Source organism: Nomascus leucogenys, chromosome 19 (assembly GCF_006542625.1).
Source record: "Nomascus leucogenys isolate Asia chromosome 19, Asia_NLE_v1, whole genome shotgun sequence".
Classification (NCBI taxonomy): Eukaryota; Metazoa; Chordata; class Mammalia; order Primates; family Hylobatidae; genus Nomascus; species Nomascus leucogenys.
Window position 1 is genome coordinate 36923313 of NC_044399.1, and position 23505 is coordinate 36946817.

At 60.2% G+C, this 23505-nt stretch overlaps 2 protein-coding genes across 7 annotated transcripts; one reads left to right on the forward strand and one right to left on the reverse strand.

Annotated features, from left to right (window-relative positions):
* Window positions 1-925: 925 nt before the first annotated feature.
* On the forward strand, window positions 926-17399 carry GIT1 (GIT ArfGAP 1). Of its 2 annotated transcripts, XM_003277071.3 has the most exons (21): window positions 926-1251; window positions 6900-7033; window positions 7830-7942; window positions 8064-8169; window positions 8724-8941; window positions 9032-9126; window positions 9489-9531; window positions 11887-11913; window positions 12097-12145; window positions 12505-12577; window positions 13132-13229; window positions 13628-13739; window positions 13879-14012; window positions 14201-14353; window positions 14425-14655; window positions 14744-14797; window positions 14976-15062; window positions 15171-15244; window positions 15400-15582; window positions 15733-15796; window positions 15961-17399. In XM_003277071.3, exons 1-21 carry the CDS (start codon window positions 1200-1202, stop codon window positions 16171-16173), a joined length of 2313 nt encoding a protein of 770 aa, XP_003277119.2. In that variant the 5' UTR covers window positions 926-1199; the 3' UTR covers window positions 16174-17399. The 2 variants fall into 2 exon arrangements, with proteins under 2 accessions (XP_003277119.2, XP_003277118.2); XM_003277070.3 differs by lacking the exon at window positions 11887-11913.
* A 353-nt stretch (window positions 17400-17752) lies between these two features.
* On the reverse strand, window positions 17753-22991 carry TP53I13 (tumor protein p53 inducible protein 13). Of its 5 annotated transcripts, none has more exons than XM_030800350.1 (7): window positions 22901-22991; window positions 22063-22602; window positions 21807-21875; window positions 21534-21575; window positions 19186-19314; window positions 18848-19048; window positions 17753-18763 (listed from the first exon to the last, which is right to left on the reverse strand). In XM_030800350.1, exons 2-7 carry the CDS (start codon window positions 22132-22134, stop codon window positions 17834-17836), a joined length of 1443 nt encoding a protein of 480 aa, XP_030656210.1. In that variant the 5' UTR covers window positions 22135-22602; window positions 22901-22991; the 3' UTR covers window positions 17753-17833. The 5 variants fall into 5 exon arrangements, with proteins under 5 accessions (XP_030656210.1, XP_030656207.1, XP_030656208.1 ...); XM_030800347.1 differs by lacking the exon at window positions 22901-22991 and having other exon boundaries at window positions 17753-18098; window positions 18208-18763; window positions 22063-22767; XM_030800348.1 differs by lacking the exon at window positions 22901-22991 and having other exon boundaries at window positions 22063-22789.
* Window positions 22992-23505: the final 514 nt, after the last annotated feature.

Genomic DNA, 23505 nt, shown 5'->3' on the forward strand with positions numbered 1-23505 from the left:
CAGGGATTGGGGGTTGGGTACACGCGCGGCACACGTGTATGGGGGAGCATGCTCAGTGCGGGGGCTGCGCTCATGTGCGGCCTCCACCTAGGCTCCCTGCCCCCCAGCCCACCTACGTCCCTCACCTGCCTTGCCTTTGCCTGCCTCGTCCTGTGAAGTCCAGGAAGAAAGGCCGTCACCTGAAACGGCCCCTCTATGTTATATGCGCCCTTTCTGGACACACACACCTCTGGTGGCCCAGAAACACCGTGGGTGTGTGTAAGGCGGATAACAAGTGGATGTGAGTGCACACAGGCACAGTGGTCACTCCTCGGGAGGTCTTTAAAAACCGCCCAGATTCTCTCCTCTCTGGATGGAAGCATGCATGGAGAGATAGATATATTTTTAGTCCGGAGGCAGGGGAATACACTGCCTGACCTTTCTGGCACCTGGGCGTCCATATTGTTGGCAGTGGGCGTATTCAGCAAGAGTGTGACACACACACACCTGGACACACAGATGTGGACACCTACGGGACAGGGACGCACACCTCACCCCAACCAGAGATAGACGGGTACCCCAAGGCACAGCCCCTTTGACCTGGAGCGGGACTTGGGCCTCCAAGTCCTTCTTCCCTAATCCCCGCCCTCGCCGTCCCTGGGCCCAGCGTCCCCCGGTCCACCCCACACGGAAAGTGAAGGGGAGGGGGCTGTGAGGGTGACTCACATTGCCTCCGGGCCAGGCGAGCACTGCAGCAGAGGCCAGGGCCGCAGGCCACGCTGCCCTCCGGGGCCGGGCATCTGCCGCGGCCCCTTTAAGCGCCCCCGCCCCCTCCCGCCCGCGCCCGGGCTTCCTTTCTCTAGGGGGCGCGGCCGGCAGCGCGCGGCGGGGCGGGGGTGCGGCCCCTCCCCCTGTGGGCAGGGCCTGCGCCGCTTCCTGCAGAAGCGGCTGGGAGCCGCGCAGGGGGCGGAGAGAGGAGCCGCGAGCGGCGGCGGGGCGGCGCGGGGCGGCGCGGGGCGGAGGGCGCCCGAGGGCGATCGGGCAGGCGGGCACGGCGGGTTCCGGGCCAGCCCCGGGGCGGACGGTTGGCCGGGCGCGCGGAGCCTCGCCGGGGCCTCGCTGGAGCCGGGCCGGGCAGCAGGGGCCGCCGCCGCCGCCCGGGCCCGCCGCCCGCGCCCCCCACGCTGGCCCAGAGGGCTGCGGCCGCGTCGCCGCTGAGGATGTCCCGAAAGGGGCCGCGAGCGGAGGTGTGTGCGGACTGCAGCGCCCCGGGTAAGCGCGGCGGGGCCGGGGGCGGGACCGCACAGCCAGGCCGCCGCCGGGCGGGCGCCGGGGCCTGGCGAGAGCGCTGTGCGGGGCCGGAGGGCTGGGCGGGGCGGGGGGCTGCGGCCTCCAGGCTCGGCCCCCGCCCCGGCCGCTGCGGAGCTGCGCCCTTGGCGGGAGGGCCGGCCTGGGGTGCCCATGCTCCCTGGAGGCCGTGGACTAGCAAGGAAGGACGTTCCCGGCGCCGCCTCCCGCCCCTCGGTCTGAGGGAGGCGGGCAGCTTGCTGCCCCTCCACCTCCATCTCTCTATCCGACGGAAGCGCCAGCCTAGGGTGGCAGGAGGGCCGTGGCGGAGGCCGTCAGGGCTTGGGAGGTGGGGGCGAGTGTGGTTTTGTGTCATCTCAGTGCCACCCCCGCGTCTTGCACCTGCTGCTTGCGTGGTCGGCACGCCTGCCGGGGTGGTGGAGGGCAAGGAGCAGAGGGCCGGGCAGATGCGCCAGTGGGGCCTGGATACCGTCTCCTCAGGAGCAGATGAGCGGTGGCTACTCCCAGGACTCCTTGCCTCGGGTTCCTAAGGCTAGCGCTCCTTGCGGGGCCTGGCGTTCAGGGCCAGTCTAGACCCGGGTGGCTTCTCGGGAGGCATCCCCAGGCCTGCTGGTGGTGACTGGGAACAGCTCGGCTGGACCCTGCTGTTCCTGTTCACCGGTAAGGCCTGCTTGGGAAAGTGAGCTTGGCATCAAGCTATCCTGGGCCCGGGCCCCTCCCTGTCCCCTAGCCCAGTCTGGCCAGAAACGGGTGGGAGGCCCTGCCGAGATTCCCCGTATCCTGCTGGCTTCCTGGCCTGCCTCCTGGCTGTATTTACATGGTGGTTCCCTTCTTTTTCCTAACAGAGTTAGGACTGGGCTGGAGTGCAACCCCCCAGGCCTGCTGAGGAAGTCAGGGGTAATGATCCAAGAGCCTGCTCCCTTCTGATGAGGGAGGACAGCCAGTGGCGGGGCTCTGCAGCTGGCCTGGGAAGGAAGCTCTAGCCCACATCCATTCTTTCTTTAGAAAAGGAGCTATCTCCCTGGTAGGCCCCTGGGCAGGCTTCGGAGGTCTGTGAACCCTAGCGGGGCTGTGGGCATGATTAAGAGTGATAGTATGGGGTGCTGGTTTGTGGGCCCATAACTTTCAGCCACCCCTTGAGCAGGCCCAGGACCCCACAGGTTGAGCCTCACAGATGCTCTGGTGGTTCTGGGGGTGCCAAGCTAGAGTATTTGGGAACTATGACCTAGCAGGGCTTGGGCACGAAATACTCGATAGGTGGTTATGAACAAGGTCTCCTAGGAGCTTATCATGGTTTAGAGGGCCCTGGGGTTGAGGGTCCATACCCCTAAGAAACTGTGACTCCATTCCGTGAGCTGCAGACAGGTCTGGGGATGGCAGGGCTGAGGATGCACCTTGCCTTATAAATGTCTGCCCACTGTTCCGCACCTCCCTGGGGTGAGCATGGCATGGCATGTGGAGGAGAGGCTTAGCAGGCGCCCTGTCGGATGAGTCTGGGGCTTAGTGTTGCCTTTGTTCCCAGCTTACTCTGTAACCCCAACAAGACTTTCCTCACTGTGGGGACCTCAGTTTCCTCAATTCAGAGGCAAAGAAGTTGGAGTAGAAATGGTTTTTGGGGGGGCTGCCATCTCCGAATCTGTGGTCTGATTCTGGGGTGGAGGGGTGAAGGGCAGCACCAGCAAGGCGGTTGTCGTTTCTGTGTTGCGTTGAATGTCTGACCAAAGCCTCTGGATGCCCAGTGGGCTCAGGGAGGAATGGTGGGCATCAGATGTGTTGGATTGCCCAGCTCCTACTCCCAGGTCCTCATCCGTCAGAGGAATTTGTACCCCAGATGCCTCCTTTCCCCTGATTCACAATAGAGGTCAGGAAGGTGGTGAGAAGGTGAGGATGGTGGGGTGGGGAGGATGTGGACAGTCTTACTTATCAGCCCACTTAGCACCCAGCGAGGTGTCCAGCACATGGCAGGCACTCCCTGAGTGTTTGGCTGCTTGTCAGGACCCTGGCTGGCTGCTTGGGACTATCCCACACCTGGACCCTAGGATGCTGGCCCTGGCATGCAGTGGCATGTTTGGTCTGGGTCCTGTGGCATCTCAGGCAGAGAGGCATGAGGGTACCCAGCAGTCCGGAGTCCCGATCCAGTGCCAGCCCCATGGTGTATCGCTCCACCCCAGGGTCACAGGCTTCTTTTATTGCGATAGGAGCCCTGCAGTCCCAACCACAGGAGTGGGGCCAGGGACTTTTTGTGCTTGGTTAATTTGGGGGGTCATGGAGGTCAGAGGTGAGATGCAGCCTGTCCCCAGAGAGCCCCATCCTCCCTCTGCTCCCGGGCCTGGGCACACAGGACAAGTGTGAGTGTGTTGCTAGGCAGCTGGACATGGCATGGCTGCTCTGGCAGCTTGTGCCACCTCGTTAGGCACCGTGTGTGTTCCTGCCTGCCTGGGGAGTCCAAGAGAGGAAGGGGGCAGGGAGCCCTGGAGAATGTGCATCTTCCCCTTTCCTTAGCCTTGGCCCACATTGCCACACGGTCTCAGTCAAGGGCCTCTCCTCACCCCATGGGCTTCTATCTCAGCCTTTTCCACTTTGGCAACCCTGGGGGTGAGAGTGAAGGCCTCAAGATGCCTGTCCTGTAGGTATCTCTGGTGAGCAAGGCTGGGGACATGTTATGGGACAAGCTACAGGCTGATTTGTCTCTTCATAGTGTAGATTGCAGAGTGGGACAAATGTTGGGCTCCTTTTCCTCCCTTATGGAGGTAGAACTTGTGCGTGTCAATGCCTGCACCTGAATGTTCATCCTGATGGGCTTTTACATGTGTGTATACCCGTGTAACTACCGCTCTGATCATGTTACAGAATAGGGGTATCCCATCTTTTCGCTTCCCTGGGCCACATTGGAAGAAGAATTTTCTTGGGCCACACCTAAAATACGCTAACACTAATGATAGCTGATGAGCTAAATAAAACAAGCAAAAAAAATAAAAAATTTAAAAAATCACAAAAAAGTCTCATAATGTTTTAAGAAAGTTTATGAATTTGTGTTGGGCCACATTCAAAGCTGCCTGGGCCGCATATGGACTGCAGGTTAGACAAGCATGTTATAGAACGTTTCCATCACCTTAGGGGGCTTTCAAGTACCCCCTCCCAGTCCGTGCACCCCAGAAGTAACCACCATTCTGACTCTACCCCAAGGACTACTCTCGCCTACCTTCATGATGTGGGCTTTTCCCTTAGTCTAGTGGGGATCTGGCCCTTAGCTCAGGGGAGGGAGGCCTGAGGCTGGCCTGTATGTGCAAACCTACTGGCCCTGGAGGCCGCTGATGGCTTCAGGTGGTGGCAGGAATTCACCGTAGTAGAGGCCTCCATGGGGTTGGCACTGGTTAACGTGATCCCAGGATCACGCCTGCTACCTCTCCACACATACAGACCCATACCCTGCCAGTGGAGCCAGAAGCCCAGGGGCAGGGCTGACAAGTTCCCTTATAGTTCCTGTCCTTTCCGTCCCAGGTTTGGTCCAAGGAGCCTCTTGAGGCAAGGATCCCTTCACCTTAAACTACAATCTGGGTAGACCCAAGGGCACTTGCACAGAGGGAGGAGACAGAATGGTTAGGGTGGGCGTCCCATCTGTGTCATCCAGAAATAAGCTGACACCAATGTCGGCTGCCCAGACCAGGACAGTGTCCTTTGCCTACCATTCCTCTGAGGTCACCTGGAGGAGAGGGAGAACCCCTCCCCCAGGCTGGGGGAAAGTGCCAGGCAAACCCTTGGACCACATTCCTGCATCCTGGTCTTGGTTATTGCGATATCCAGGGTCACTCACCACATCTGGTCTGTCCATGGCTTAGGGCTCTGGAGCCATTGGCCGTGGATATATAGTCAACCTTCCACGCCTGGCTTCTCCGGTAGGACCACAGACCTCAGGTCAGCCCATTTATGATCCTGCCCTGGGCGGCTCCCCACTTACAGGAAACCCCACCAAGAGGAATTTGGGCTGCATCATTTCCGGCTTCCTGCCTGGGCTGCCGGAGGTGGCTGGCTGGCAGCCCCCTGACCCAGTGGTATTTGGAGTGGGGAGAGGGAGCTCTCCACACCTGGGGTGACTCACTATTTGGGTAAAGCCAGCACAGAAGTGCATGCTAGGGCTCCCCCTCTTGGCGAAGAAGGCTGGTCCCTTCCTCTTGAGCCCTGGAGTGAGCCCCCCAGGAAGGTGTTGGCGGTCACCTTGGGCATCCCTCTGTTGCCCTGATTGGGAGGGGGTCCCTTAAAAAGCCTAAACCCAAAGACAGGCCTCTCTCCTTTACTTCCTGTTTTCATGCCTCAGTGGGGGTCACTTGCTGTGGGCAGAGCTCAGGCTGGGCCCCTGACTCAGAGTCTCCTCAATTTTCCTGGGAACTTTGGTGGAAGTCCTTAGAGGGGAAAAGCCTGAGAATTGCCTTCTAGTTGGGAGAGATTCTTATCCCCCTAAGCCTGTCCCTCCCCTGGTGGGGACACTTCTGAACACCCTGAGCGCTACAGGGCAAGGCAGAGAGCCAGTCCCCCACCCCCGCCCCAGGACAGAGTTTCCTGAGACAGGGCGGGGGCCGCTGGGCAGAGCAAAGTGTCCTGGGAGAGAGGCGCCCTGCCCCCACTCTCAGGCGGCACACAATGGCTGCTTTCTCCCCCATGACCTTTCCGCAGCCTGAGTCGTATGCAGCTGTCTCCCAAGGGGCCTACGATGGGTGGCATCTCCTCTGCCCTTGAGAAGGACCCCGGAACTCCCACCCAGTCCTGGCCCTGCTTCTTCTTTCCAAAGTTCATTTTCCCAAAAGAGTGGAGAGCAGGCTATAGAGGCAGAGGGACAGCAGCAAGTGTGGACATGGCATGGTCTCAGGCATCAAAGTGCCACATCCTGGCAATTCTAGTCATTAGCCTTGCAACCTTGAATAAGCCCTTTAACCTCTCTGAGCCACTGTTTCTTCATCACAGAGGTAGCATGTCCTACCTTGCCTGACAGCTGCAAGCAGCATCATACATAATGTACCCAGCTGGTACCTAGTGGGTGCCCAGTCAAGCCCAGCTCCTTTGCTCTGTCCGTCCTCCTTAAGAGGGCTCCAGTTCACACCCTCAGTGATGATGGCAGGAGGCTCCAGCATGAAAGGACCTCACCTGCTGGCAGGAGGCCAGAGGCAGGACCTGTGGATGAGTGTGATCTGTCAGGCATGTTTCAATAGCATCTGGCACGCAGCAGCATCTGGGTTGCATCCCCTTGGGGATCCCTTCCTCCCTTCCTCCCTTTGGGACGAGCTGGGGCAGACGCCTTGTTTCCTGGGAAAAGGCTGAGAGACTGGTAGCAGTGGCTGCAGGGCAGGAAACTGCCTGCTGAATGGGCCCTGGGGACCGCATGTCCCAAAGGGGTAAGGATGTAGGAAAGGGCATGGCTCTGTCAGCCCCCAGCTGTGAGCTCTTGGGGAGATCCCTCACTGGTAACCTGGCCGTAGTGATGGTCCCAGCTCCTAGGCTGTTGGGGACTGAGTGAGTGAATGTGTGGAGAGTACTAGGCTTGGCATGGGCTAGAGCAGGTGCTCAGGAGGTCTGGCCCATCATCTGGCTCCGGCTGACCCTTGCCCTCACCCTGGCAGACCCTGGCTGGGCATCCATCAGCAGGGGTGTGCTGGTGTGTGACGAGTGCTGCAGTGTGCACCGGAGCCTGGGACGCCACATCTCCATTGTCAAGCACCTTCGCCACAGCGCCTGGCCTCCCACGCTGCTGCAGGTACAGGGCTCGGTCGGGTGGTTCTTCCTTCCCCTCAGGCAGAGTATGCTGAGCATGAGGGTGTTTCCCCCTCGCCCACATACACCCCCATCTGGAATCTGCAGCTTCCAAGGGGCAGCACCCCCCTGGGGCAGAGCCTAATCCTGACCCTTTCTTCCCATCTACTCCATGCAGAAGAGTAGCTCACACCCCCGCTCTGCCGCTTGTCAACGTGGTCTCGTAGCATTGAGCAAGTTGCTTCACCTCTCTCTTTTTATTTATTTATTTATTTATTTATTTATTTATTTATTTTTTAAGACGGAGTCTTGCTCTGTCACCCAGGCTGGAGTGCAGTGGCGCTATCTTGGCTCACTGCAAGCTCCGCCTCCCGGGTTCATGCCATTCTCCTGCCTCAGCCTCCCGAATGGCTGGGACTACAGGCTCCCGCCACCGCGCCCAGCTAATTTTTTTTGTATTTTTAGTAGAGACGGGGTTTCACCGTGGTCTCGATCTCCTGACCTCGTGATCCACCCGCCTCGGCCTCCCAAAGTGCTGGGATTACAGGCGTGAGCCACTGCGCCTGGCGATTTGCTTCACCTCTCTGAGCCTTGGCACACTGACCATGTGACCTGAAGTGCTACATGGAATCTGTGTCTTTGGGCAGCTGGACTAGATGGAGGTGTGGTGGTGTGGGCACACAGTAGGCCCCCTTAGTACTGTTTCCAGCTACGCCAGCCACAGCAGGTGCTCAGGAGGTGTTTCCCCCAGTGCTTAGCACGCAGTGGGCACTCTCTCACTTGGCATCTCTTCCCTGCAGATGGTGCACACGCTTGCCAGCAACGGGGCCAACTCCATCTGGGAGCACTCCCTGCTGGACCCCGCACAAGTGCAGAGCGGCCGGCGTAAAGCCAACCCCCAAGACAAAGTCCAGTGAGTGGGGCTGGAGGGGTGGTGGGCAGAGACTGCGCAGTCTGGGACAGGGCCCCGGGAGGTGGCAAGGTGACCACTCTCTCCCACCGTGCTCCCCATTCCTCCTGTGTGCCCCTTGCAGCCCCATCAAGTCAGAGTTCATCAGGGCCAAGTACCAGATGCTGGCGTTTGTGCACAAGCTTCCCTGCCGGGATGATGATGGCGTCACCGCCAAAGACCTCAGCAAGGTTTGAGGGGCCCTACAACAGATGGGTGGCCCCCTCCTCTTCTTCCCACCCACGATTCTCTGAAGGCCTCTCCTTTGTCCCCACTGAGCCCTGGGCCCCAAGGCAGCCAGGTCAGGAGGTAACAGTAGGCAGGATGGAGAGAGCAGATTGTTAGGTCAGGCAGTGTGTGGCTGAGGCTCCCCAGCAACCAAGTGGACACACAAGGCTAGAAGCCCACAACTGCCACTCAGAAGCTGGGAAAACTTGGGGGTAGTTGCTTAGCCTCTCATAGCCTCAGTTTCCTCATCTGTAAAATGGGAAAGAAATAACAGCATCTACTTCATAAATGGTATCTAAGCAGGGCACACAGCACACGTGGTAGATGGTGACTGACAGCAGCGTTTATTAATTGGTATTAACCCCTAGCGGGAAGCCTCTGTCCTCCCGACATAGCCTGGTTTGGGCAGGCCTCCTTGGAGCTGCTAGGTGTCCCAGGGGCAGCCAGGGTGCAGCTTGTGGGTGGGGAGGTGCGCCTCACGCACATGCGTATTCACTGCACACTCTGCTCCTCTTAGCAACTGCACTCTAGCGTGCGGACAGGCAACCTGGAGACATGTCTGCGCCTGCTATCCCTGGGTGCCCAGGCCAACTTCTTCCACCCAGAGAAGGGCACCACACCTCTGCACGTGGCTGCCAAGGCAGGGCAGACACTGCAGGCCGAGCTGCTTGTAGTGTATGGGGCTGACCCTGGCTCCCCTGATGTTAATGGCCGCACACCCATTGACTATGCCAGGTGAGGGTCGGCTGAAGGGTGAAGTGTGGGTGGGTGGGGGTGTGGTTGAGGGCTGCTGCTGCAGGTCTGAGCCATACCCCCTCCCCACAGGCAGGCGGGGCACCATGAGCTGGCAGAAAGGCTGGTTGAGTGCCAATATGAGCTCACTGACCGGCTGGCCTTCTACCTCTGTGGACGCAAGCCAGGTGAGCAGAGCTTGTGGGGGGGCCTGGCTGGGGCAGGCCTGGCTGGGGCTGGGCAGGTGGGACCTGGACACACCCGGCAGCAGGTGCCATGGTGACAGAGCGGCTGGGGAGCAATGTTGCTAGGCAACTGGCTCCTGTGAAATTGCTGCAGGCTGTGGGCCATAGCATCGCTGGGGCTGGGGAGTGGGGGTGGGCATCCTGCATCCTCCTGCGAGCTCCCAGCATTCTTGGGAGTGGCCCGCCCTCCCCACTTTCCCCTGACACTTCTGGGTGCCAGCCCTGCTCATGGCAGTGAGGTGGGCTCCCAGCTGCTGAGGCCACCCAGCACTAGTGAGTGACTTGGCATTTTTATTTTTGTTCAGATCACAAGAATGGGCATTACATCATCCCACAGATGGCTGACAGGTGAGTGCCCACCTGATGCCCCTTTCCAGAGGCTGTTGGATGCCATGTGGGCGGCTGACCCCCAGAGCTCCCAGCCCAGGTTTCAGGGGCCTAGGACGCTGCTCCCTACCCCCCAGAGACTAGAGGCACAGCTTAGTCCTCAGTCCCTAATGCTGGGCCCCAAGGCAGGTAAAAAATGTCAGCTCCGTATGTGGCCAGCACAGCCTGAGCCCCGTGACTGTCAAGTACATGGAGGGCTTGGGTGTAAGAAGCTACCTGTGGGCTGGGCGCGGTGGCTCACGCCTGTAATCCCAGCACTTTGGAAGGCCGAGGTGGGCGGATCACCTGAGGTCGGGAGTTCGAGACTAGGCTGGCCAACATGGAGAAACCCCGTCTCTACTAAAAATACAAAATTAGCCAGGCGTGGTGGCGCATGCCTGTAATCTCAGCTACTCAGGAGGCTGAGACAGGAGAATCACTTGAACACAGGAGGCAGAGGTTGCGGTGAGCCGAGATCACGCCATTGCACTCCAGCCTGGGCAACAAAAGCAAAACTACGTCTCAAAAAAAAAAAAAAAAAGAAGCTCCCTCCTGCTGGGAGGGTGGGCCACTGGGTTCTGTCCCAGTGGCACTGACCCCACTGTCTTTAGAGAAGCCTCTGCTCTTCACGGAAAAGATGGGTGGGCTTCAGGGATGTGACTAACTTTGTGACTGCTGGCTAGGCCTCTAGCATGCTCAGAAATTAGGCAGGTGCCCTGAGGCTGGTTGAATGTGGTGTTTCTGCTTCGTTTGAGAGGCCCCAAGTGCCCAGGCAGTGTGGGACACCCCCTGCCACTCACCCAGCACGTAAGATGGATGCTGGTGCCACCTGGTGGCCACCTCTGATGGCCACGTCCTCATGCCAGACTGTGCCTGCTGGCCTGGATCTGGAGAGAGGAGGTGCTCTCCTCCCCAAGGGCCTGTGTGGGCAGATGGGCATAGCCAGGCCTGGGCGACTCAGATCCTAAACCTAGACCTCTTCGAGACCCCAAGGCTCCTACTTCTATGGTCTGATTCTACCTGGGCTGTGTGTGCATGCGTGTGTGTGTATGGTAAATACACCCACATATGGGCTCCATTCAACAGCACATTAACTGAGCACCTTCCCGCAGCCAGCTACTGCTCTTGGCACTGGGCGCACAGAGGCACCTGAGACACAATCCCTGCCCTTAAGGAGCTCACAGTCTAGCTGGGGAGGCAGGCTAGGCAGGTGATTCTAGTCTCCATGGGGGAGTGCAGCAAGAGAGGCAGAGGCATGGAGGGTAGAAATGCTGCACGGGAATGGAGGCAGCCCCCGGGCTGGAGCACAGCATGGGAAGCAGGGAACCTTACGAGCAAGACTGGGATAGAGACGAGCAGGAGAATGAGCAGCCCGAGAGCATCAGCAGGAGCAGTGACCATCCCGAGAGCAGAGAGTTCCAGGCGCAGAAGTGTGAAGTCAGCTCTGCTGCTTACTGGCTGTGTGACTCGCAGGCTGCCTGACCTCTCTGAGCCTTGGTTACCTCTCCTGGAAATGGAGATTACAGCATCTATTTTTCAGGGAGGAGAGGACTAGATAAGATAATGTATGCAAAATGTTTAGCTTTTTTTTTTTTTTTTAAGAGTTGGGGTCTCGCTCTGTTGCCCAGGTTGGAGTGCGGTGGCTTGATTATAGCTTACCGCAGCCTCAAACGATCCTCCTACCGTAGCCTCTTGAGTAGCTGGGACTACAGGCACATGCCACTATGCTCAGCTAATTTTTGAATTGCTTTTGTATCTCTGTGTTGCCCAGGCTGGTCTCCACCTCCTGGCCTCAAGCGAACCTCCCACCTTGGCCTCCCAAAGTGCTAGGATTACAGGTGTGAGCCACTGCGCCCGGCCCTAGGGTATTCTGATGAAGTATGGTTGGAGTGTGCCATGTGCACCTGTTATCACTGCAGTGCTTTAAGGCAAGGGGTAGTGCAGCCAGGTGTATCCAAAAAATCGCCCTGGCTGCTGGGTGGAACAGGATTGTAGGGACACGACTAGAAGGAGGGAGATTAAGAAACTGTTACAAAGCCCAGGCAACAAGTGATTGAGGAACCTGGGGAGCTTCACTAGGACTGGAGGGTGAGGGAGGCTTCAGGTGACTGCCAGGTGGCTGACACTGGTGCTGGACGAACAGGTCACTGAGAGGAAGAGCAAGCCAGAGGAGGAGGGGTGGGGGATGCGGTGAGACGAGTTCAGCTTTGTCCCTTCTGGGCCGGGTGTGCGTGGAGATGGGTCTGGGCCTGACGTGAAAAGGCGTGTGCTGCCCTGCTCCTGGGTAACTGCTGCCTCTGTCCTGTTCTTCCCTCTGCTGCCTTCCTCTGGACTTAGATCTCGGCAAAAGTGCATGTCTCAGAGGTATATGGTGCCTGCCGGGGGCAGCAGGCCTGAAGGTGGGGTAGGACGGGGAGGCATTTGGTATGCAGCATCTGGGGTACCATCTCCCTGGGATCCCTGCATGTTGGGGAGGTTGCTGGCATGGGCCTGGCCACCTCTCAGGTCTCTCCTCTCCTCCCAATTCCCATCTCCCTCTGCCCTCAGCCTGGACTTATCCGAATTGGCCAAAGCTGCTAAGAAGAAGCTGCAGGCGGTAAGTCTGCTCCAACAGTGCCCTGACACTTGAAGCTGGCCCCTCTCTGATCCCCCACCCTCTGCTCTTGCTTCCCCTGCCTCTGACTCGATGACCTTTCCCAAGTCTTTGACCTGCCCCCTCACTGGCCTCAGCAGTCCCCTTTCCCTGACCTCCCTACAAGGGGAGGGACTGGTCTCTTCTCTCCCACCTTGGAGTTTGGAACATGATCCCTTCCCACTTGCCCATTCTGAGACTGTAGGGGCTGGGCAGCACAAGGAAGGCCACCAGTTCCCCAAGGCTCACAACATGCTGGGGAGCTGGCCTTGGCACTGGGAGCCGATGCATCTGACGAAATCTGGGCCCCTCTCTTCCTCCAGCTCAGCAACCGGCTTTTTGAGGAACTCGCCATGGACGTGTATGATGAGGTGGATCGAAGAGAAAATGATGCAGGTGAGTCAGGGAGCAGGAGTGTCTGGTGTGGAGGACCCGAGCGGCCCAGGCATGGGTCTCTGGTCCTTTACTGGGCTAAGAAGGGGTGCCTGGGGTTGGGGCTGCTCAGAGGCCTGCAGATGAGCCCCTGCTGGCTGTGAGCCTGCCTGGGCAGCGTCCCAGGCTGGGTAGAGTGCTGAGGGGGAGGCGGCTAGCATGCTCCTCCCGCCACCTGCCTGGGGCTCCTCTCGCTATGGCAGCCTCCCACTTTGGCTGTCTCTCTGGTACCACTCCGCCCCCCTGCATCACTCCTTCCTGGCCACAGCCGGATTCCAGCCCAAACTCTGGGTCTGGATGAGTGGGACTGGCCTTGTTCCATTTGTCTGTCCCCAGCCAGCCGCGCCCAGCCTTGCCCTGGCCCGGCCTAGCTCTGCGTGTCCAAAGACCACCTCTGTTCTGAACACCAGTGCTCAGTGGGCATGGGGGCAGCTAGGAAGGCTGGGCTCAGTGCTTCCCCACCCCCACCTTGGGGGCCTGGCCACCGTGGCTGATCTGCTCCTGTCCCTCCCCTACAGTGTGGCTGGCTACCCAAAACCACAGCACTCTGGTGACAGAGCGCAGTGCCGTGCCCTTCCTGCCTGTTAACCCGGAATACTCAGCCACGCGGAATCAGGTGAGGGGGCTGGGTTGGGGGCCTGGGGTGGTCTCCTTCATCCCTGTGGTCCCTCCTCATCCGGCAGTGGGCTGGGGCCTGAGCCGGCTTTCCAGCATTTGCCAGGGCCTCCCTCAGAGCACAGCTGGCACTGGGATTTGGGAAGGGTCAGGAGGCTGTTGTTTTGAGCACTTGGTGAGCAGCTCCGGTGGGTGTTCTGGCCTCTGCTCAGGCACCCTACTCTATCATATCCTGCCCCGGGTGGCCTCGGCTGCTGACTGGCCAGGTGAAGCTAGGCTGGGATGCTTTAGCTGGGGTTAAATTAGATGGCAGGGCCATGCCTTGCTGCTTGGTCCCCGCTGCCCTGTGTCAGTCATAAGGGGTCCCCTGGAGCCAGCCTGGCCCTTTCTGCCTTGCAGGGGCGACAAAAGCTGGCCCGCTTTAATGCCCGAGAGTTTGCCACCTTGATCATCGACATTCTCAGTGAGGCCAAGCGGAGACAGCAGGGGAAGAGCCTGAGCAGCCCCACAGGTGGGAGGGTTGTTTGGGAGGGTGTGGGAAGTGGGCGGGGCTCCAGGGGTCTTTCCTGCATGGCTTTCCCTGCCAGTGGTGGCCTGAGAGATGGGTTGTGTGGTGGAGTGTGACCTGAGTGACACCCCTGTGTCCTCAGACAACCTCGAGCTGTCTCTGCGGAGCCAGAGTGACCTCGACGACCAGCACGACTACGACAGCGTGGCCTCTGACGAGGACACAGACCAGGAGCCCCTGCGCAGTACCGGCGCCACTCGGAGCAACCGCGCCCGGGTCCGAGTCCCACCCTCCTTCCCACTCCCCTGTGCCCCGACCCAGGCCTTCACCGAGGCCCAGCTCTGTCCTCTTGTAGCCCAGGGGCCTGAGGGACAGACGGGCTGCTCCTAGCCTCAATAACTGCCCCCTGCGAGTGTTGGCCTCTCTGCCCCCAGATGCTGACCGGCTTAGGTCTCTCTCTGCAGAGCATGGACTCCTCGGACTTGTCTGATGGGGCTGTGACGCTGCAGGAGTACCTGGAGCTGAAGAAGGCCCTGGCTACATCGGAGGCAAAAGTGCAGCAGCTCATGAAGGTCAACAGTAGCCTGAGCGACGAGCTCCGGAGGCTGCAGCGAGAGGTGAGGGTGCAGCCTCGGTGGGAGGGGGAGCCCCAGGACTCCAGGGGGTTGACAGCGCTTTGCACCCATAGATCCACAAGCTGCAGGCGGAGAACCTGCAGCTCCGGCAGCCAACAGGGCCGGTGCCCACACCTCCACTCCCCAGTGAACGGGCGGAACACACACCCATGGCTCCAGGCGGGAGCACACACCGCAGGGACCGCCAGGCCTTCTCCATGTATGAACCTGGCTCTGCCCTGAAGCCCTTCGGAGGCCCCCCTGGGGACGAGCTCACTACTCGGCTGCAGCCTTTCCACAGCACTGTGAGTCACCTGTGGGTCTCAAGGTGTGGGGAAATGGGTGGGGCTGCCGCAGGGTCCACCATGACGCTCACTGTGCTAATATCCCCAGGAGCTAGAGGACGACGCCATCTATTCAGTGCACGTCCCTACTGGCCTTTATCGGGTAAGCCTGGGGAAGGCGTGTCCATCTTAGCCAGTAGGTTCTGAGCCCCAGGGGGTTCTGGGCTCTGTGCTGAATGCGGGGCTTAAGATGATTAGACTGACCTGGTCCCTGCCGCACTGCTGGTGAGCAGGGGGCAATGGGGCACACTGACTCCATCCAGCGCTGCCCTGGGTTTCAGATCCGGAAAGGGGTGTCTGCCTCAGCTGTGCCCTTCACTCCCTCCTCCCCACTGCTGTCCTGCTCCCAGGAAGGAAGCCGCCACACGGTAATGTTTCTATGCCCAGTGCCCACAGGGTGGCTGGGGGCCGTGTGGGCTGGGGGCTGTGGGGGTCCAGGAACATGGCGCTCACAGCCCCTTCCCTCCGCCCTCCAGAGCAAGCTTTCCCGCCACGGCAGCGGAGCCGACAGTGACTATGAGAACACGCAAAGTGGGGACCCACTGCTGGGGTGAGGCTCCCTGGGTCTCTAGTCCAGCCTGCTCACATGCCAAGGCGGGGAGGTTGAGAGAGCCCCCAGTGTGTGAGGACCGAGGCGGGCGGCTCCGAGGCTGGAACGTGTCTTTATATATATCTTTGTCTCTATTTTCTGGACCTGGGCCTCAGGCTGGAAGGGAAGAGGTTTCTAGAGCTGGGCAAAGAGGAAGACTTCCACCCAGAGCTGGAAAGCCTGGATGGAGACCTAGATCCTGGGCTTCCCAGCACAGAGGATGTCATCTTGAAGACAGAGCAGGTCACCAAGAACATTCAGGAACTGTTGCGGGCAGCCCAGGAGTTCAAGCATGACAGGTACTGAGTGGAGGGGGAGGTGGGGGGTGGGGGATGCGGTTCCTGTTGGCTTCTAGGATGTTGCAGAGGGCATGAGGGGCCCTAGGTTCTGCTGTCCCTGGGAACCTCCCTTGAGAGCCCCCTGATTTATACCCTCCCTTCTCCCCACAGCTTCGTGCCCTGCTCAGAGAAGATCCATTTGGCTGTGACCGAGATGGCCTCCCTCTTCCCAAAGGTACAGGGACCAAAGAGAGGACCAGGAGTGGGAGGGCCTCGAGCTGGGGCAGGCATGGAGAATCCCATCTGATCGCTCCCCGGGTGGAGACACAGACAAACTGGGCCCTGATCACAGCTGGCGGCTTAAAGTACAAGGTCCAGCCTCACTCCTGCCCCCTCCAGAGGCCAGCCCTGGAACCAGTGCGGAGCTCACTGCGGCTGCTCAACGCCAGCGCCTACCGGCTGCAGAGTGAGTGCCGGAAGACAGTGCCCCCAGAGCCCGGCGCCCCAGTGGACTTCCAGCTGCTGACTCAGCAGGTGATCCAGTGCGCCTATGACATCGCCAAGGCTGCCAAGCAGCTGGTCACCATCACCACCCGAGAGAAGAAGCAGTGACCTCTCTCCCCACACCCTCACCTGCACCCTAGGACCTCACTGGCCATAGGAGCTGGGCCACTCCAGACATTAATCCCCACCCCAACAGAGCCACTGGCACAAGTGCCCTTAGTGCTGCCACTCTCCCTGGCAGCCAGGTGCCCTGGTGCCCACCCCTGTCGAGCCCCTAAGGATGGGGAGGTGGGGGGGCAGGAGCTGCTGTCCCCCACATTCCATGCACCTCCTCTCTGTATATAGCATCTCCCCCCTCCTAGTGAGCAGGGGCCTGCAAGGCATCACTCCCAGCCCCTCACCTTCTAGGGCACCCTCAGCAAAGGGGCGGGTGGGGACATTCCAAGTGGGGCAGCTCTCTGTACATGCACCCCACCCCCATGAGCCAGTTCAGCCCTATTGGGGGCTGAGCGGGGGCATCCCCTCCTTTGTACATAGTCTCTATGGATGTCCCTGCCCTGTAGCCACCAGCCCCTTGCTGCTCTCCCTTTAATGCCATACGGCCCCTGCCTAGGGCACAGGCCCCAACCTGTGTGCTGGGGTCCCCAGCAGCAAACACTGGAAAGTCTGTTGTTTTTTTTTTTTTCTTCTTCCCCACCCCTTAATTTTAACTTTGTGGTAACTGAGTGCCCCCGCGTGCCTGCGTGTTGAGTGTGTGGGCGGCAGTGCCGTTCCAGAGGCCTGGTCCATCTGGAGTTTTGAGGGGTGAGGGGACCAGAGCAGTGGGACCAGCATGGGGGTCAGCTTCCCTTCCCCACCTGGAGCCAGGGACTGTCCGGGTAGCCAGTTTTGGTCCTGCCCGCTGCCTCCCTAATCCCTCCCCACTCTCGCCCCTTCTCTATGAACTTAAAAACCACTTCCTTGCATCTCCTCCCGCTCCTGTGTGGAGGGAGAATGTGTGCTGGCTAGGGTGGAGGACTGAGCACCTGAGCCTGGGGCTGGCTCCCCGGGGTCCCCGACTCAGCTGGTGGCTGTGGAGCTGAGTCCCCTCCCTGTAACCTCTGCAAGGCCAGCACCTGCCATCACTACCTGCACCTGCTGTGGTCCCACTCTCTGGAGGCCTGGGAACCTGGCTGCAGCCTGGGAAGGCTGGAGAGGCAGACGGTGGGACTCACCAGCTCTCTCCCCATCCCGCTTCTTCCCTGGGGGCCAGGTCCTACCTGTGTGGTGGTGGGTGGGCTGACTGTCAAGAAGTGTCATGTACATTTGTATCAAAAATAAAGAAGTGACCATGAGCTGTTTCTGATGCTTAGAGAATGGGGGCTGGAGGGAGGTGGCAGACATGAAGGGTGACTGCAAGTGCCCCAGGACCTCCGCCCTAGGGAAGCCCCTGTGCTGGGAACGTCTTGTCTAGTGGAAGAGTTAGTTAGTTTGGGAATAACAAAGCTAACATGTATGACGATAACGCCACCCTCCCACGAGCACACTCCTAAGCCCCATGTCCAGGGACAGGTTGGCCAGCGGGGGCGGGCTGGCGGTGGCCAATCTGATTAGTAAACCCCTGCCTCAAACACCACCTCCATGTCCTAGGACTAGGGTCCGGGTGGGAGTGTCTCTGTGCGGCAGATGCACAAGCTCAACTCCAAAGTCTACTAAAAATAATTTAATTAGAAACAGAGTTTTGGCAAGGGAGGCAAAAGCAGCTCCTTTTCTCCCCTTGGCCGCCCACTCAGCAACCGACGAGGAGGAAAGCCCCCGCGGTGCCCGGCCAGTGCCGCGCCACCGCCACCAGGGGGCGCCCCGCGCGCGGTCCACGTGGCAGAGGTCGCGGCCTCGCGGCGCGGGGAGGAGCCGCACGCCACAGTGGCAGGTCCCAGGCCGTCACTCCGAGCTCTCGCCTTCCGGGCCGCTGTCCGGCGTGGGCGGGAGGAGGGGTCTCCGGCGGGAGCGCTTGACCCGGCGCGAGGGCTGCAGCAGCCTCCGCTTCAGCACAGCTGTGGGCCGGGCGCCGAGCAGTCAAGGGCGGGAGGGCAGGGAAGCTATGGGGCGCTGCGGGCGACGCGAGGTGGGGCGGGGGCCTCGGGTAGGGAGGGAACTCCTCACCAGCCACTGTGTCCTGGCTGTCCGCTGTGGGCCCCCAGTAGATGCTCTCCCCGCGTCGGAAGTTTCTGTGCAGCCGTGTGCAGAGCGTGGCCAAGGTGAGCAGCACCAGCAGGAAGGTCAGGGCCATGGCAGCCCAGGCGGCCTCTTCAGTGCGTGGGGTGGGGCCCCGGGCTGCCCGTGGAGGCGCTGCTGCGCGAGGGGCCGGGGAAGCCTGACTTGAACAGACACAGCCCCCTGGGCTGCCTTGCCCGTTGGGCACCTGAGCCTCTGTCCTGGAGCTGGCATTGCCTCCAGACGCCCCCGGCAGCAAGGAGACAGTGGGCACAGATGGGCCATTACTCTCCCTACCAGGGATTCCCACCATGGACTGCTTGGCCTTCAAGCTCCCTGGGGAAGCAGAGGGAAACCTCAGGGCTGAGCGAGTGGGCTGGGGACCAAGGGCAGCCCGCAGCCTCCGCCTCTTGGCACCACTGGGAGAGGGCTGCCCGGGCCCTTGAGATGTCACCTCTGTGCCAGGAGGCCGCCAGCTCCGCAGAGCGAAGGCCAGAGCCAGGGCCTAGGGAGAGAGGAGACAGCAATCACCCTGCTGCCCCTCTCAGAGAACCCGAGGGCCAACAAGCCTGGGCCCAGCGCCTCTCACCTGCACACACCCTCTCTGGCACAGCCTCCCTCTACCGGGGGTTGGCTCGGAGGGAGTCGGCCTCGAAAGGCTTTCACAGTAGATCCATGCCTTCTTCTTCCTCTGCTTCCTCCTCCGCCTCCTCATCAGCCAGTGGGCAGCCCAGGCTGGCTCTACCCAGGCCATCTCCAGCGCCAACCCCCATGCAGTCAGTACCAGGGGCTATGAGAGGAGGTAACTGTTAGAGCTACGAGGAAGGTGGGGACAAGCAAGACGAAACCCTTGAATTTTCCTTTCCCTGCACACGGGGCCATAGCCTTCTGCCAGGGCCAGGCAAGCGCCTTTCATCAGCTACATACCCGATCCTGCGTGAGGCTGGAGTCAGGGGTGAGGGAGGGGTTAGCCATACAAGCGTAGGCCAGGAGGGCAAGCTGGAGCTTCAGCCAGGGGTGGGCACAGGGGTGGTAGAGGAAGGTGACATCCTCAGCCTGGAGGAAAGGCACAGAGACATCAAAGCAGGCCCAGAGCCCTCCCAGAGAATCTCAAGTTCTCCCATCCAGGGGGCCAGTTTAAAGGTACTCCCAGGATAGCTGGATGGCTCTTCTACCTTCAGGGATCAGGAAAGGACAAAGGGCATTGGCATGTACCCGCTCTTGCCTCTGAGTGTTCCTTTCACCCTTCCTCTCCATCAAGTGCCACCCTTCAAAGCTCACAGCATGCCTGGATAATCCTGCCAGACTCAGACCACACTCTAGCCATATTTCCCTGCAGGTGTTAACGATGGCTCTACAGGTCCACAATCCAAGCCCTAAGCGTCCCCTAAATGAAGACCAACAATCTAATCTATACAATCTCCCAAGAGCATCCAAATACAGGGCAGGCAGACAGCAGGTGCACAATCTCAGGACGGAAACACTCCATCAATCATTCATTATTCTTTGATTGAGTTGACTTGTTGCTCGGTGCTGTGCTAGATGCTGTGGGAGATGCCAAAGAACTCCTGGACTCCGCTTCCAAGGAATGTATAAGAAACTCAGAGAAACAACTAATGCAAATAGAAGAGCAAACTAATAAAACTTAGTGATTAGTCGTTAAATTATCAGAGACAGATTCAGAGGAGGAGGGGAGGAATAAAGGCTGATGCCATCGGGCAATGTCTCAGGGGGAGCTGACTCCTGCTGGGGCTGGGAAGATGGCTGGGGGAGTATGGCAGGAGGGCAGGGAGCTGCACTCTCCGAGTCAGGATAGGCCAGGTGTGGAGGAGAATAAACAGGAGCAAAGGGGATGTGGTGAGGGCGAGGCTGGCACTCATTTGTGTGGCAAACAGCCCGACACAACGAGAGGAACCAAGGATGTGGAGACGTCAGACGAAGCTTACTTAAGTAAGGCCTGAAAAGCCAGGCCGGAGAGTATGGCCATGATAAGGTGGGAAATAAGGAGCCATTGACAGTTTGTGAACAGAGGAATGACTTCATGAAAGGGCTGTTTGAGGAAAGGAATCTGGTAGGTGGCGTGAGGCAACGACTCTTGGCCTGGAGCTATTACAGAGAATTTTTTTTTTTTTTGAGACAGTCTCGCTCTGTCGGCCAGGCTGGAGTCCAGTGGCACAGTCTCGGCTCACTGCAACCTCTGCCTCCTGGGCTCAAGCAATTCTCCTGCCTCAGCCTCCCAAGTAGCTGGGATTACAGGGGTGTGCCACCACGCCCGGCTAATTTTTGTATTTTTAGTAGAGACAGGGTTTCACCATGTTGGCCAAGCTGGTCTTGAACTCCTGACCTCAGGTGATCCGCCCACCTCAGCCTCCTAAAGTGCTGGGATTACAGGTGTGAGCCACTGTGCCCAGCCAATTTAAGTTAGGTATTTCAAGCCAGGCATGGTGGCTCACGCCTGTAATCCCAGCACTTGGGAGGCTGAGGCAGGCAGATCACTTGAGGTCAGGAGCTCAAGACCAGCCTGGACAACATGGTGAAACCTCATCTCTACTAAAAATACAAAATTAGCTAAGCTAAGTGGCACATGCCTATGTAATCCCAGCTGCTCGGGAGGCTGTGGCATGAGAATTGCTTGAACCTGAAGGCAGAGGTTGCAGTGAGTGCCACTGCACTCCAGCCTGGGCGACAGAGTGAGACTCCATTTCAAATAATAATAAGTATTTCAAAGGAAAAATCAGAGGAGCTGGCGATGAAGATGGAGAAGCTGCCACGGAAGCTGAGCCCGCAGTGTGGAGCCTGGCAACTGGAGGCACACTCCTTCCACGATGCAGCTCTGTACCGTCCACGGTGCTGGCACATACCCTCCCTCGCTGCTCACAGGTATAGATAGAATTAATACCCTCTCCTACAGAAAGCTGGGGCCCACAAAGTCAGGAGACTTCCCGCTGTCTCCTCAGGGAGCTGGAGCCTGGGCTTTTTCCAGCTACTCTCAGAGAGAGTTCCACTCACAGCCACTTGTCCACAGAGCCAGCTACCCAACAGCATCCTGACATAGCATTGCAGATGACAGGCCTATGGCTCACTGTCTTTGAGCCATCTGTCCTGGTGCTGATCTGTCCTGGGCTTGGAGGTGGGGCAGAGAACTAGAACCCTGCCTCTGCCCGAGGGAAGTGGTAAGGAATGGGGCCGATCAGCGGACAAGGCGGGGAAGCCTGCTAGGAGCGCCTGTCTCCAGGCGTGGACACCAAGGGTGGTGGGCCCCTGCTTGTACTCACCTGCCCTGGGCTCACTCGTGTGTAGGTCACTCTAGGTGACACCTATACATGGGGAAAGAACAGAGCTTAGGGCAGTTGGGGGACTCCGTGTGTGTGTGGTGGGGAGGGGACGGAAGGCCCCAAACGCCAGGCTGGGATGGAGAAGTTGGCTACTGAGGACGGAGGAACCGGCAGAGGTCCCCAGATGGTGACTGTGGAGGGTGCGGCGAGAACGGAGCGGGACTGGGCTAGCCTTTCACATCCCTCTCTCCCTGGGCCCTCCAGGGCTCCTACCTGCGGGGGCAGAGGCCACAGGCTCTCGGAACAATGGGCTCCCGCCTCCTCCGCCGGTCCAGCCATCACCTGTGGGTCCAAAGCGAAGAGCTGGGGCGCTGGACACGGCGAGGCCCTGCCCTCTCTCTCCCCAGGCCCAGCCCGCCAGCGGAAGAACTCTGCGTCCTCCTCGGCGCGCCACTCCTTCCAGGACGAACTTCTGGCAAAGCGCTTTGAGGTCCCGGGCCAAGGCCTTCCCAGGAGCGGGTCACCTTACCTCGCTGGGACCCAGGAGCCTCGCGAGGGCTGCCAGGAGAAGCAGTTGGGGCGAAGGCGGAGGAAGCGCCATTCCAGGCGGCCCGCCGGCCCGCCGCCCCGCCTGCGAGGGAGCGCGCGCGTCCCGCCCCTCCGGCCCCAGCGCCCCCAGCGCCCCCGCGCCGCCCGCGCGTCCGTTGGCCCTGGGCTCGCGCGCGCCCCTCCCCAGACAGTGGGCCACCGGTATCGCCCCGCCCCAATGCCCGCCCACAGCAGCGGAGCGTGCGCGCACGCGTCCTAAACCCGAGGCCGGAAAAGTTAACTGTAAGAGCCGGGTCAGCGCGCAAGGCTCAGTAGGGCAGGCGGGGGCCCCTTGCCTCGTCTGGGGATTCGTCTCAGCGCGTCCCTGCAGCCTGCAGAGCAGCTGCACACCTGCAGCGCCTGGATGAGATCGTGCAGCGGAGTGTAGGGCCGGAAATGGGATCCCTGTGGACCGGGTGGCCCAGGCCGGGGAGACGGGTACACTCCCCTGGCAAACCCGCTTCGGATTTGTCGGTGTGACCTGCAACGAGAAGAGGGGCAGAATCATGAAGTCAGGAGGAACTGCTGAAGGGAGAGGGTCCCACCTCTGGAGCTTCGCCGTCGGCCCACCCCACTCCCGCCCTCGCAAATAGGGTCCGAACGCGGAGGAGCCTCGGGGGGTGTCTCCGCTCCCCAAACTCTCCAAACCCAGAAGCCCCGGGAGGCCGGAGCCAGCCGGGAGGCTGCTGTGTTCCCCACCTCCGCCGTCGCCCAGCGGTGGCAGGCGCGCGTCTAGAAAGAGATTGGTCGCCGCGAGATGGGGAAGCCACAGGCCTCACCCCCAGGAGGTGCGCTGGCCGGCCCGCCCCGCAGCGGGGCGCTGGTTCTGGTTCCCTCTCCAGGATTTGGGGGAAAAACGTGGGTAGAGAGCGAGGGTTGAGATGCCCATCCCAAAGCCTGGAAACAGCGAGAACGTGTTATTTCCGTGGTCTCCCACGCATCCCGGTTTACGAGGCGTTCCTTGTAGGTCGGACGGGCATCCCTGTCGCAGGGCGCCCGAGTGTGTCCTTTTCTCCGACTAACTCTCGGAGGCTTGGGGCTGCTGCTTCTGGCGAAGCCACTCCCGGGCTGAGGATTTCCTTGATGTGGAGCCCCGAGCTCGCGGGGACGGGGGCGAGGAGTCCGCGGGACCCGCACTGATGCAGGCGGGGAAGCAGCAGCATCCCGCCAGCGGCTCAGACGCCGCGCTCGACCTCTCTGGCCCGGTGCCGGACCCCGCCCAGCCAAGTTATTGTGGAGCTGCGGGGCCGGGCGGGGGAGAGCGGGGCCGCCCGAGGGCAGAGCGCGCGCGCGCGCGCGGCCGCCGCGCCATGGGGCCCCGGGAGCCGGCGCACGGAGCTGCGACTTACTCACCTCTCCCTTCTGCTTCTCTTCATCGGCCTCT